The sequence below is a fragment of the Amblyomma americanum genome, chromosome 3, assembly GCF_052857255.1.
Source record: "Amblyomma americanum isolate KBUSLIRL-KWMA chromosome 3, ASM5285725v1, whole genome shotgun sequence".
In the NCBI taxonomy this organism is placed as follows: domain Eukaryota; kingdom Metazoa; phylum Arthropoda; class Arachnida; order Ixodida; family Ixodidae; genus Amblyomma; species Amblyomma americanum.
In genome coordinates, this window is record NC_135499.1 from 194,522,434 (window position 1) to 194,536,324 (window position 13,891).

General features: G+C 44.0%; 1 protein-coding gene across 1 annotated transcript in view; it reads right to left on the reverse strand.

Annotated features, from left to right (window-relative positions):
• Positions 1-13,891, reverse strand: part of LOC144125778 (UBX domain-containing protein 7-like) — a 32,086-nt gene that overhangs the window by 15,298 nt on the left and 2,897 nt on the right. The window contains exons 3-8 of the mRNA XM_077659481.1: positions 12,110-12,177; positions 11,233-11,301; positions 7,832-7,953; positions 6,373-6,519; positions 3,971-4,061; positions 381-434 (exon numbers count right to left, since the gene is read on the reverse strand). Coding sequence (XP_077515607.1) covers positions 381-434; positions 3,971-4,061; positions 6,373-6,519; positions 7,832-7,953; positions 11,233-11,301; positions 12,110-12,177 — 551 coding nt within the window. The remainder of the gene's footprint in view (positions 1-380; positions 435-3,970; positions 4,062-6,372; positions 6,520-7,831; positions 7,954-11,232; positions 11,302-12,109; positions 12,178-13,891) is intronic.

The window sequence follows — 13,891 nt, forward strand, 5'->3', positions numbered from 1 at the left end:
TTATATTCTCAGTCAACTCTTACTTGGTAATTTACAGTAATAGCAAAGTTTGCTAAATAAAGGTAGCATGTTCCTGCAAAAAAATTTTGCCCGCCCCATTTTTTTTTCTGTGCTCGGTTAATTCGAAAACCTAATAATTTAAAATATTTTTCATGGCTCTAATGACTTTGAACTAACAAGATTTTATTGTATTTTAATTATGCCAGTTAGTTACTGTTGCTTATCATTGTGCTCAGAAAAACAGGGCAGACAAGAGGACACAAAATGGAGAACAACACAGCATTCTCTTGTTTGTTTTTGCCACCTTACACCTCACCACTGAGCTGTCTTTCTAAACATGATCTCTCACTGACCAGGAAAACTATTGTTGCTTGCCATACCTGCATCACAAAACTTCACAGCATCCACCTGATTCCAGGAAAGCACCTTCTCACCTGAAGGGAAAACAAAATGGGCAATTTCAGAATAGATTCGGGTAGACTGTCATACCTATCACACAATGTGCCAATAAACCTATCCCACCATGAGTGCTGCCACACCACCACTGTCGTGGAGAATGCTGGTAGCTGTAGTTATTAGCACATGTCAAATAGTAATATAAACGCTTATCAGCACTTCAGATTACCCAAGAGGTGGCGTGCGGGACTAGTTAGTAAGGCTGCTACTTTGTCGCCGAGCAGGGAATGGCAACCATGGGTTGAAATGCAGACTTCAAAGCGATGAATTGTTTACTAACCAACAACGATACATTTATAATTATAAGGATCTTTTTGATAAACTTTTAGATTTCAACTGAATAAACTGAGCATGAAAATACAGTTTTCACTCCTGCAAATTAATGCTCTTAAAATTTAATACATTTATTAAAAGATCTGCAAACATCATGGCTGCCACATAGAAAATGCGCATACATAGTGAGATTGGTGGGATAGGTCTACTGCACAGCCTAGCAGACTTTGCACATCATTTTTTTTTTGTCGAGTACCACCAAATGTTGCACATCATTTTTTTTTGTCGAGTACCACCAAATGTATGTGAAGAGAAAATAAACATTGGCGGTGGTTCAGCTCTGGTTAAACCTGGAGTGACGCGATAGCTACAGCTGGCCGAGTGGAACTTGGTCACGTGACTAACCACATGACCAACCACGTGACGAACCATGTGATCAGCCACGGCGCCGCGCTGCTAGCAGCTGCTCCGCACCACGTGATCAACCACGTGACAGTGTGGCGGTGCCGCCACAGGGTTGTGCGCCGCCACGCTGAAAGCTCGAAATGCTACCGTAATGTAGCTAGCGCTACAATAATAATATCTGTTCTTTCAAGGTGATGATAATTCACAAGAGCAGGCCACGTAACTGTGGGAGTGCAAACAAACATGGGGACAGTTTATGAAAAGATATGGATGTGCCACTCTGAAACAGGGACATATAAACACACGAGTGCTTTGGAAGTGTTTGCACCAGCTACATTTCAATCCACACTGATGCAGAGAAAATTTGAGAGCGAAAGCAGGCAACAGAAAAAACAAACACAAGAACAAACAAACAAACAAAGCTGACTTGCATCTGTGTGTTCTTCAAACTGGCTGCCAACCAGCAGCCCATTCCTAAGTGTTGTTCTGTAGTCATAGGCCAAACACTAACAGCAGACGCTAATTTAGGCTAGATCAGACATGGCAAAATATGCACGCTTTTATGGGGTTTAACATCCAAAAGTGACTCAGGCTACGAGAGTAGTAGTAATGGAGGGCTCTGGATAATTTCGACCATTTGGAGTTCTTCAATGTGTATTGACATCGCACAGTACAGTAGTGAGCAGCCTTGTCTAGAGCGTGCCGCACGGTGCTCTGCGGAGCAAGTCAGCGCTATCTAACGTTACGCTCTGGGTTTGAGTTATGCGTCCCGTGCACATGCACAGCAAAAACACGAGAGATGCCTGCTCATTGTTTCCTTGCCCAACCCCCGCCTTGCGAGTTTGTTTTGGGCCGCCAGGGCCGCGCTGCCTGCATTTGTGACGCTGTGACGGTTGCCAGGGCGACACCATTCCGCCGTATCTCAAGAGTGTAACAAGACGGCCAGGCAAGCAAGCGCGAGTGATAGCAGATGATCGTGCATTTCTGCAAACAAGTTCCTAGATCTGTACGGATGCAAATGCAATATCCGTTGTAGCTGATAGCACAGTGCAAAGACACGCCATCAAACAATACTCCTGAAACGCATGGTGCGTGGTGGTAAAGCGCTAACCTGACACGTAGAAGATGAAAACAGACACCAAACAGCCAACTAGGCCCAATTCTCGCACTCTTAGCCTGGTGTCTGCTTGAAGCGCGCGATCACCCGATACCACTTGCACTTGCTTTTGAAAAGCGCGATAACCCGCTATCACTTGCACTTGCATGCATAGCCGCCTCATGATTCACGCGAAACACTTCACACATCATTCAGTGCGGCCCTGACAGCGTGAAGCGCAAGCACTGAGCAGAAATGAGGCCGAGAGGCCAAGAGGAGGCACCTCTTTATTTTGGCCGCGCATGCGCACGGGATGCACAACTCAAACCCAGACCGCAACGTTAGATGGCGCTGACTTGCTCCAGAGTACTGTTGGTGAGCTCTAGACAGGGCTGCTCACTACTGTACACGGGCCTCTAGCATTTCACCTCCAGCAAAACGCGACCGCTGTGGTCAGGATCGAACCCGTGCCCTATTATAATTGGGAATATTGTCACGCAGTGGTGACTGCAACCCGGAGAGCAATAAGACAGCAAAAATGGCGTCTAAAGGAACTGAGTGAAAAAAAGGAGCAGGCGTAGTCTTTCTGGAGTGCCGCAAATCAGTTGTTCCAAAAACACAGTTCCATGGATGGCTTTCTTGCGCTCTATAGCACCCAACATGATGCAGGAACACAAAAAAATTTTCAAGTGCTTTTGCTGCCTTGTATACCTTAGTCAGAAGTTTATGGAACGTAAAAGTATTACACAAAATATTTAATTTGGCCTCTATATTTGCACACAGACTGAAAAAGACACATGCAACTTAATTCTGAGTGTGTGAATTACATATTGCACCATTACATCTCAAGCAATGCACTCTCGTTGCAATAAAATTAAATTTTGCCCACCAAGGACACATTTTATAAGCTTTTATAAGCGATCAGAATATTGTGGAGCACGCTTTGGCATTCGAACTCTTCCCTCACATTGCGCAGAGGAAATAAGACGTTTGCTGCTGCATTCACGTGAAAGAACATAAATGGCATTTAAGCAAAAATGAGAAAAGTCAGCAATTCTTTGTTGTACGCAGCTTTCGTGTGAAGACTCAAAACGACAATTCTGAATGGAAACGAGAAACACTCACAGGATGGTTGCCACTGGTCAAAGCAAGATTCAGCAACAGGTGTAAAGGTATTTATACTTTACAATATGTTTTGGTAGAGATTACGAGAGCGACGTCACATCCACATAGTTCTAGGGTGCCCTTTTTAGTTTTCCAAACAATCGTTTTCTGTGCAGGTCTCCTCTCCAGTCACCAGTCCATGCGCAGACTGTCCTAAACGCCCTGTGATGGGTCTTTGTCTGCCTGAGCAGCTGACCGTGGAAGAGAAGCAGCAGCGAAAAGGGAGGGCACACGGAGCGGGCGAAATTTGGACACGCGTGCACAGTTCTGTGCCGTTTTTGCGGCATCCGCTTGAACCTTACTTATACAATAACTGTCTACTAGGACCTAGAGATTGCGTTTGCGAGAAGTTCGACTGCCTCAGCGTGCTCCCTATTATTCTGGCTACAACTGTATGTACACACATGCTTAAATTTACTCATTTATTCTCATATGCACTATTCACATGAAAGGCACTGTAGATAATGGTTAACGACAATATTTTAGCACATGGCTTGAGGTCACAAGGTGGCACAAATCGCGAATGCTTCCTAGCAGAGCCATACTACATTGCTAATAGAGATTGAAGCCGCTCACCAGTCCTGGGGTCCAGAATAGCCACATAGGGATAGTCGACAACTTTATAAAACAGCACATACCGCTGACCTTCCTCGCTGTCTTGGTAGACCTAAACAGTAAAAAAATAAATAAAAAAATGAAAGAATATGTTCATTTGTTCTTACTATATACAACTTCAAGCATTCATCAGCAATGCTCCTAAAATTCCTTTGAATACCTAAACCTATGGCAATAAACTGGCAACTATCAACACAGTTACTCTGCAAACTGGAATGATAAATAACATTTGTGCTATAAAGAACCAATTAAAATTAATTCTCACCTTTGGCATTGAGTACTTTTACCACTACTCTTTTCATATGTTGAGCTAACAGGGCAAGTATGCAACTTTAACTGGCATTTTTTTTTATGAAACAGTTTTTTCCGTTGAGCAGACAAGGAAAGGGAAAAGAGGTGCTCGTTACGACACATCGTCACCGACAAACGGTTGAAATGGTTGAGAAACAGGTTTACTATGACGTGCTGGGACATTCCAGACAGCAGGGAGCTCTAGCGAGGAAAACGACAAAGCACTAGCCCCTAGAATGTCCAAGGCGTGCCAATACCAGGTAAAACTGTTCGGCTGCGGTATGGCGCCACTGGAGGGTTCTTACTGTGGCAATATACATGACAGAAGCCAACAGTCACCAAAGCCAAGGTGCATAGGAGATGTTTTGGTTTATTTTTTTAATTCATGGTGTGCATCATCGGGAGATTAATAGGTAATTATTTTAAAGATAATTGATTAGAAAGTAGAAAAACAACAAGCACATGCCGCCAGTGAGATCCGGAACCACGATCTCCGAATTTCTCATCTGGTGCTCTACCAACCAAAGCTACAGAGAGAGCTGTAGATAGTAAACTGTAGATAGTACTTCGGGAACATTTCACCTTCCACAGACAACTGTTTATTTTTTTGTTTGTTTAGAGTGAAGTTTTTTTACAAGAAACAGTGATATTAAAAAGCGTCTGGCCGTGGCGACATACTTCCCACAGAATGATGACATCGCGGTATGCACGAAGCCAAGGATCGCGACGCCAATGTCCAGAGGCAAATGGATGACGACGACAATTAAACAGCGCCTTTCGAGATGACTTCACCACTAAGCTCAAAAGCGCGAGGAGAAGCCAACTTTTCGAAGGCCTGGAGGCTGTGAGGCAAAGCGCGCAGTGTGCACGGAGAAAAAAACGAGTAAAGCTGGCTATAAACACAGAAAGAAGGCAGTGCAGTTCGCTGAGAAAGGAAAGCTAGCAAAAATACAGTGATGAGTAGAGGGCTCCGCACGTACATAATATAGCCAGTAAGGTGGGAAGAGCTCTGAGCTTTTTGCAAATGATCTTAAAGAATGTTTCTATGGAAGTAAGGCAGGCTGCGTATCACGTATATGTACGGCTGATATTAGAGTATGACTGCCCTGTGTGGGAGCCGTTCCATCGTGTGCATGTTAACGCAATTGAGCATATACAATCTGTTGCTGCTCGATTTGTTACCGGGAAGTTTGATCAATTTCTCAGCGCTACCAATATATAAAATGTGAACTCTGCTGGTACCTTTTAAATGAACGACACCGAAATTGGAGACCTAAATTGATCTTTACCATTTTTCACAATCAAACAGGAATCACTGCTTCAAATTACTTACAGCAACAGCAATATGTTTCTTCTCGAAATGACCATAAGTTGAAGATTCGTCCAGACCAATGCCGCCCATAAACGATTGGAACGTATTACCAGAAGATGTAGTTTGCCGCAGAACTGTGGAATTGTTTTATGATGTTTTGTGCCCCCCGCTGTAATGCCCTAGTGGCGCTGTGAGTATTGTACGAATAAAGAATAAAGAAGGGAAAAAAGGGCCAATGTTCGCAGCATGGCAGCGGCGGCACTGCGTGGGCGATTTTGTCACGTTTGACTGTGTTTCGCACGCTTTTTAACTATTACATCTTAAATGACGCTGAGGCTGAGGAAGACTACGCCATGCTCATGCAAAGCTTTGGTGTGCACATGGAATCAAACTGGCTTTATATTCGTAGCCATGTTTTATTTGTGCAACTGCTATACTTCTACAAGATGTAAACAAATAAAATGTGATGACTGAAAATAAATAATTATCATATAAAGGGTCTATGAGAGCAGGATGGAAGGTATTTCTGAGCATTTCTTTTATAAAAACGCTATGTATTTAGTAAGTAGCCAGAGAGCATCCTCAGAGCCATGCTATATAGTAAAGATTGTCGGTCCGAGTGAGTTTACTATAGAGGGGTTCTACTGTAGCACGACACATGCATGGCAGGCCTGTGAATTTCACAACCCTTTTGCGTAGATGAACACAGGTTAACAGACGGTTTCAAGTAAAAACGAGGTGGCTTCACGAAGCAGAATACCTGCCAAAAAACAAAATGTTCGGAGATGATGCTCTTGATGGTAGAGTTGCTCCAAACATCCCGATTTAGCACCTGGCAGGAAAACTCTTGCACATTCTGCACGTTCACCATCAGCCAGCGGTTCTTTGTCCTGCCGATTTCTCGAGCCTACAAAGTACAGAAACGCTCAATAAATACCAGAAAGAAACAAAATAAAACAATAAAGTGATGGCAAGAAAAGATGGGCTGCTTCAGCCTCAACATTGTGGTGATAAAACTAACCACGTTCGCCTCACATTAGCAGACAGTCCTTGGGACACAGGTTTTTGTCTGAAATACTATTAGAAGCTTAAATCACAATGTAAAATGAAATACGGCCCAATATTTTCATCTGCTGCATAAACAAGGCATGCATCGACGCAACTTAAATTTCATATGCTTGTTTATAATTTCCACTTTTACTGACAGTGAGCTTTTTGATGACTGAATGCCTCAATGCATTCAGTGCTCTTTACTCATGCCCTTCAATTAGCTGCTTGCTCTTGGCTCTGGAAGCCTTGTCTTCATGGTACTGATATGAAGAAAGATGAAAAATTCACAAAAATATTATATTGTCACAAAGTAGGAGTTTTTTTTAAATCCAGAATTATGTGTTACTATATCAGAAAAAAGGATTCAAAGTTACAGAACTCCTCATGCTAAACTTTCTGATCAGTAAAGAAAAGTGCTCAAACGATGCTCTTTGAGGTATTTCACAGTGCAATGCCAAGATCGACCCCCGAGCCGTTTTGGAGAAAACCCAATCCACTACTCTGCTGGTGGCACAGAATCATTCAGAACATGCACATGTCGTCCGGTACCTTCAGAGAGGCTTGTAAAGCAGCGAATCTGCTTGGCAACGGCGAAAATGAAAGTTACAGACAGACAACTGTCGATAGTCTGGGCCGGGTGGGGCGGCCATTTCTTTCTGAACTAAAATCAATGGAAGCCATATTTCCACACAAAGCTCTCGCTTGCATCTACAAGTCAAGTGTTGATGTTACGGAATTGCGAGAACCCCGCTGTTGTAAGGTCAGTGCAAGGCAAGGATGCCAACTTGGATGCCATGCTCAGCACGATCACTCTGCGTTGACAGGTTTTGCGCGAACTTTAAAAATGCTCCCAAATATGGCTGAGAAGAAGAAAAAATAAATACATAATGAATAGAACTGCTTGGCCAGAAGAGGCCTAAATTGCGCAGAATGGACCATTTCGTGCCATTGTTCAAACTGAAGGATTTAGACAGGTGTGGTAACGAAAGAGTTAACTAGTAATGAGAACAGTGTGTGAATAGTGGAAGCTTGAATGGTGCAAGCTAAATGCATGCGTTTCTCTGTGATTTGATAATCAGTAAATGCAGCAGAAAAATTAGCACAGGCACGCAAGGACACATCAGCTTCTGACGCACACAAAGAGCAATCCACTGTGCAACAGCGCTTACAGATTCGAAGGAGCCTCTGTGCATGAGATCCAATGGTGGCCTGAAAAGGTCCTCTAGCGTTTTCCGCTTTTTGTATGACGGGCTGTCTGCATCACCAGGAAACATCTTCTCTTCCTGCAACCCTGCCACACAGACAAGCACAAGAAACACAACATAAGATGAAACCTCTCATTACAATAAAGTTGATTAAATTAAATTGCTGCTTCCTTGCAGTATTTTCCTTGTCCTCATTGTAATGCTTATGTTTAAGACCAGATTATTTGAGGCTGAAAAAGGCATGGGGCAGGAAAGCACCGCTTTCGCATGTGTCTGTATAATTTAAATTTGGCGCGTGAAGGCCGAGGGCTAGGGAAGGGCAGACAGCTTTGAACATGAAAGGTTGAAAGAATGGGACTGAGGTGTTGATGAAGGCAAGAAATGTGTCTGGCAAAGCGAGCTTAAATAATAGAAAATAGAGGAGAGGCTTACTGTCCTTTTGGCCAGCCACTGCTTATGACCATTGAAAAGTTGCGCCAATAACCTGGCACTTGCCCTCAAGGAACACAAGAATGTAAAAGTGGACGAAGCGAAGTCCCAGCAAACGCAACCTTATGATCTGTAGTCCCGCACTTGAAGAGACACTAAAGGCACTTGTGAAAACTGTGCACAACATCAACTTCATTTCTCCTTGTACCTAAATAAATATTACTGTCTGCAACAGCATGCATCCACTTTCTTAAGCATTAACCTACACACTGTCAGATTGTATTCTCTGTGTGGCTATGGTTATCTTAAAGCATGCGCCGAAAGACGCGGTTTGCAGAATTCACTAAGACAAGTCAAATAAAAAAAAGTGAAACAAAATAAAAATGAATGCTTTCAAACTTGTATTGGGCAATATTCAAACAGCAGCAAGCCAAAGTGCCTTAAGTATCATAGTCTCAAGCCTTTACCATGCGATTCTTTACATGCTGCTGATTTTAAATATAAAAGTTGGTGAGAGACTTTTTACACGCTGAAGTTTCGGACGCGTTGCATCTGATGCCGTAATTTCCCCAACCTCATTCGCACGACATATGATCATGTGACTGTATCGCGCACGTGTGATAGCATATTCATACCACTGCCGGAGGAAACTATGGCCTGAGTCGTCCGTTACGCGAAAGTCGAAAAATGTCAGTGAAGGCACCACCACGCATGTGCCGTAAGTGGCACGTGGCACAGGGCCATATACTAATCAGAGAACACAGTACCCACAATTTCTGGGATGGATCTTTGCATAGACCAACCTCGCAACATTGCGCATTGCGCTGTTCCGGGCAGAGGTGCATCAGCATGGGCCAGCATGAAGCGCGAGAAGGTATGAGCACACCCTCTTGCACCACCAGATGTGCTGCTGCGTAAAGGTGCGGGTCGTGCCTATCCTTGGAGAGAGCAGGTTCAAATGGAACTCATTATGATGTGAGTACTTTCGTCTCAGCTGCTGCGGTGGCTCAGTGGTTATGGCACTCGGCTGCTGACCCGAAAGACGCGGGCTCGATCCCAACCGCGGCGGTCGAATTTTGATGGAGGCGAAATTCTAGAAGCCAGTGTGCTGTGAGATGTCAGTGCACATTAAAGAACCCCAGGTGGTCGAAATTTCCGGAGCCCTTCACTACGGCGTCCCTCATAACCTGAGTCGCTTTGGGACTCAGGTTATTAGTCCCCATAAACATGTACATAAGCCCCATAAACCAAACCAAATCAAACCAAACCAAACTTTCGTCTCAACATGCGAAAAGGTAGCAGAGAGGCGCGGAGGAGGCGTACCCCTACGCCAAGATTGTGAGTGCAAGAAAATGGCGGCCCTCTTCGCAGAGAAGACTGATCAGAACACTTAGCGGTGCCGCTTTTCCCATCGCGGTAACTAAAAATTACTAGTGTTTCACCTTCCATCTAATTTCAACTATCAAACAGTGTAAACAGCAAGGTATCGCCTGTTTTGAAGTTCATTTCCAGCGGCACCGCAACTACGAAAGCCAATGCCGGTGGAGCGCTCGCCTCGGTCATGTTAGTTGTTCTGCACTGTTATCATTTTTGCCGGCTTTGCCTTTTGGGCCTTCCGTGCGGCAGGTGCAGCGCATTTCCCACTACACCGTGTTCACTTTCACATCTGGATTTTGTCTCATCACGTGCGATCGTCGGCGATGCACTGAACCGTGCAGCCATCAAAGGCCGAGTTTGTAGACGCTGCCGCTGCGCCATCTGCATAACGCACGCTGACTTCAAGGGCGGTGTGATGCGTGGAAGTGTTAGAACACACATAAGACCATCAACAGCTTCATCCAGCATCTTACTCTCTTGAATTCTCGAACTTCGAAGTACTTAAGAAATATTTGCGAATTTCGAATATTGCAATTCACTTCAAAGCCTGAGTCGAATACTGCACTATTCGCTTTGATATTCGAATTGTTCGAATATTCGTGCAACCCTATTATTTACATATACCTTACAGCCCTCCAATGAGGCATTGTGCGAGGGGGCTGAATAGAAAAATCAATGAGAAATAAGTCACAAACCAACTACATAATGGCAAAGACAGCAAAACTTTGGTGAGTACAACAAAACTAAGAAGTCCAAATAAAGAGATTACAAAAGATGGCAATTTATATAGCAGTCTGATAAGTGCAGGACGACTATCCGACATAGAACAAGTTGAAATTCACAAAGTATCAGTCATGTCCAGAAATAGACATGTAGGTACACGCGAGTAAAACTGTGAATAGACAAATAGCAAAAAAAAAAAATTAGATTGAATCGTGGATACAGAAGTGATGCGCAAGGAATTATCAGCGAGGTGCTCGACTAGATGCTTGCAGAAAGTGTCATGGCTGCACAGCGAGGCAATGCAGTCCAAAAGATCGTTCTACAGGTGGATAGCTCAAAGCAGCAAAGAAGAGTTAAAAGCAAGTGTACTGCTGTAGATGCAAGTGAAGCCAGCTATACTGTTGCTGCGACTGAAGGAAGAATGAAAAGGAAAGTGTAAGGGCCTGGCCTCTGGCTCAAGCTGAGCCACAACAACTGCCACTCACAGACAGAGGAGAGTTGAAAGAGATGTGAGAGGAAAGATTGAAACAGATGCGTTTCGCAACAACCACGTCAGTGGTATTGACAACAATGACTTTAGCAACAGATACCCCTGTAGCAAGGAGCCCAGCCACAATCAAAGAGCCCCTAGATACAAACCCGAAGGGCTAGGAAGCCAGCACCGATCCCTCCCCTCTTTAACCAACTCTTGACCATTTTCACTGTTTATACAATACTGCAATTACAACAGCAGCAGCCTCAGAGTGATGAAGCTGTGACTCCGTGTGCAAAGAATGGGCAAGAATAGCACATTCTTGCTGCACAGCAACAAATCTGAACAGCATTCAGCCACTTACTTGCTTCTGCCTGGAAGTCACGAAACCTGTCAAAGACGCTGTAGGTAGACCGTCGTGGTGGATGATACCCTGGAAAGAAATAACAGTGGGGTGAATTGTTAAGTGCAGAATGTGTTTCAGCATGTGGCCAGGCATGAACAAGAGAGATAACTTCCCTGGAGAAGAAAAGCCTTGTGAGAACAACAAAGCAGCTTAATTCAGTTGTTGGTTTTATCTAAAGGGCTGTTTAAAAAGTACAGTGCACACACACACACACACACACACAAAAAATAAACAGTAACACCATGATCAATTTGGGCACAAATTCAGATCAAAATGGAATAGAGACATGGGTTTACTAATACAGCGCTGTGTGCATGTTTCTTGCTTTGTCCTGGTCTTCTTTTTGTGCTGTTCAAAAATGCTTACGCTGCACCAACTTGCCCAGTTTTCGCTCCTGCTGAACTAGTGCACTATCAGCAAGAAATGAAATGCGAACAAGACAATTCAGCCACGAACAGCAAAATAAGAAGCTCGTAGCAAGGGGAAGCTCAACACCAGTTCATGTTACTTTAACTTCGAAGGGGCAAAGATTCTTCTTCAGGAGTGCTAATCAACCTTGCCTGTATTTTCTTTTCAGGAGCTAATATGCTGGTGTTTTTGTGTCGCCACCTCAATTTTCTTGTTCGCGTTGCATTCATTGCTGATAGTACATGGAGTGGCTACCATTTTTTCATCAGACCTAATAATAAAGGCAACAATTAAAATAAGTGCTACTACCACTATTACAGCAGCGGAAAAGAGTGCTTAACAGCCCAGTAACAGGCTGTCAGGTACAAGGTCCAGCGCCACTTGTACACATTTGCTTCATTGTAATATTACATCAATGGATGCTCACCATAAGCGAATGGACCATCAACCAGGACTTCCCTCACAGGTGGAATGGGTGGCCTGACATCATCATCACTGAAAGAAAAAAGTAAAAGATAGACACAGGGGCATGCAGACTTGTGTATACCATATTTTCAATTGTATGAGTCGAGTTTTTTTTTTTTTTCAGAAGTTTTCACCGGTGTGTCTTACCAACAGTGAGACTCATATAAAGCAAAAAACAATGCACCTTGCTCATCATCTTTTGCCAAGCCTGGTAAATATGTCTGAAAAGAAAGTTGATGTGCAAAAAAAGAAAAAAAAAAGTGTAGATACTTTTTAAATGTTATGTCATGGGTAAAATTGCATATCCCCACAAGTTTTGATTTCGGCATCACTTCCATTTGCATTGTCTTTCTTCATCGCACACATTGCAGTGCTTCGTGCGCGCCGTGTACCATTGCTTTTGTTCAACATAATGCCACCTGCAGGGCAAAGGAGCTACGATGCAAAATTCAAGTTGTGTGGTGTGAATATGCTACGGTGAATGGGAACCGGACAGCAGAGAAGCAGTTCGATGCAAGCAAAAAAAAAAAAAAGAAGAAAGATGGTCGAGCATAGTTAAGCTAAATGTGAATTAGGTGCGCTAGCAGTTCGGTTTTCCCTTCGGTTCTGGCGTTCAGATCCAGTGTTCACGGATGGCAGTTGTCCGTATAGCGATAATGGGTTAATGTCCATAATGCAGAACTGGTCATTCTCTCCATTCATAGATACTTAAGGAGTCTTCCTACCACTCCTGGCGCAGTGGTGCAGCGGTCAAGCGATGCACCACTGCCCTTCTATGGAAGGTGCCGCCATCGGTGGGACTTTAGTTGCTTAGGTTGGGTTGTGACCAAAGTTGGCACTTCCTGAGCAGCCTCTCACGATTAAATGAGCTTCCGCCTGACACGGCGGGCGGTGGGCCTGGCACACACACACACATGCATACTTGGACAGGTTGCCCACTACCCAGTGGACAGGTGAGCTGCCTGCCACAAAACTGGCTTCAGCGCACTAAAAGAATAACTATTCGTGACTGGCACAAAGCTGCAGGAGAGCTCCAGTCAATGAAGTCAACAAAAAGGGCAGACTGAGCTAAGTGTTGTTTGTGTTGTCCATGTCTGTCAGTCTTTGTCCATTTTTGCCACTAAACGCCTTGTCACTTCGACCAAGCCCAGCTAGCCCAACTTTCTAGCCTCAGTGCAGGAAGAAGGTAAGCTGGCCCATGGATATCTTGACCGTAGTCTCCTTTATGGAGGAGGATATGCTCATAATAATGCTTCCTCCTCTATGCCTTCTATGGCTGGTCAGATCTCGAGGATCGTCTATGCACAGCAGCTGCCGCAAGCTTGTATTTTCGTTGTACTTTCTAATGAAAGGAACATCAGTGTGTTTTTTATAGCATTTGCCAAACAAACAGGTGTAACTTATGTGTGGTTTTTTGCACACTTGCCTAGACAGCTTCGCACTGTTCTTATTAGGAACGCATGATCAACCACTACGTCATAAACAAAGCTTTACATTGAAGTCCAACTCAGTGCCTTGGTGATGCTGTGCAACTATGCACAGTTTCTTCGGCTGGTGTTGCAGAAAATTCCACAACAGCTTCTAATACAAAGATGTAGACCAAGCTCCAGTTACTTATACAGCATAGACCGCTTATAATGCATACCGCGGGAGTCGGGAAAATCCAGATTATAAAAGGTACTGCACTGTAACCAAAATGTAGATTTTCCAGAATGGCCAACCTGCCTTTCAAAGTGCACCTGAC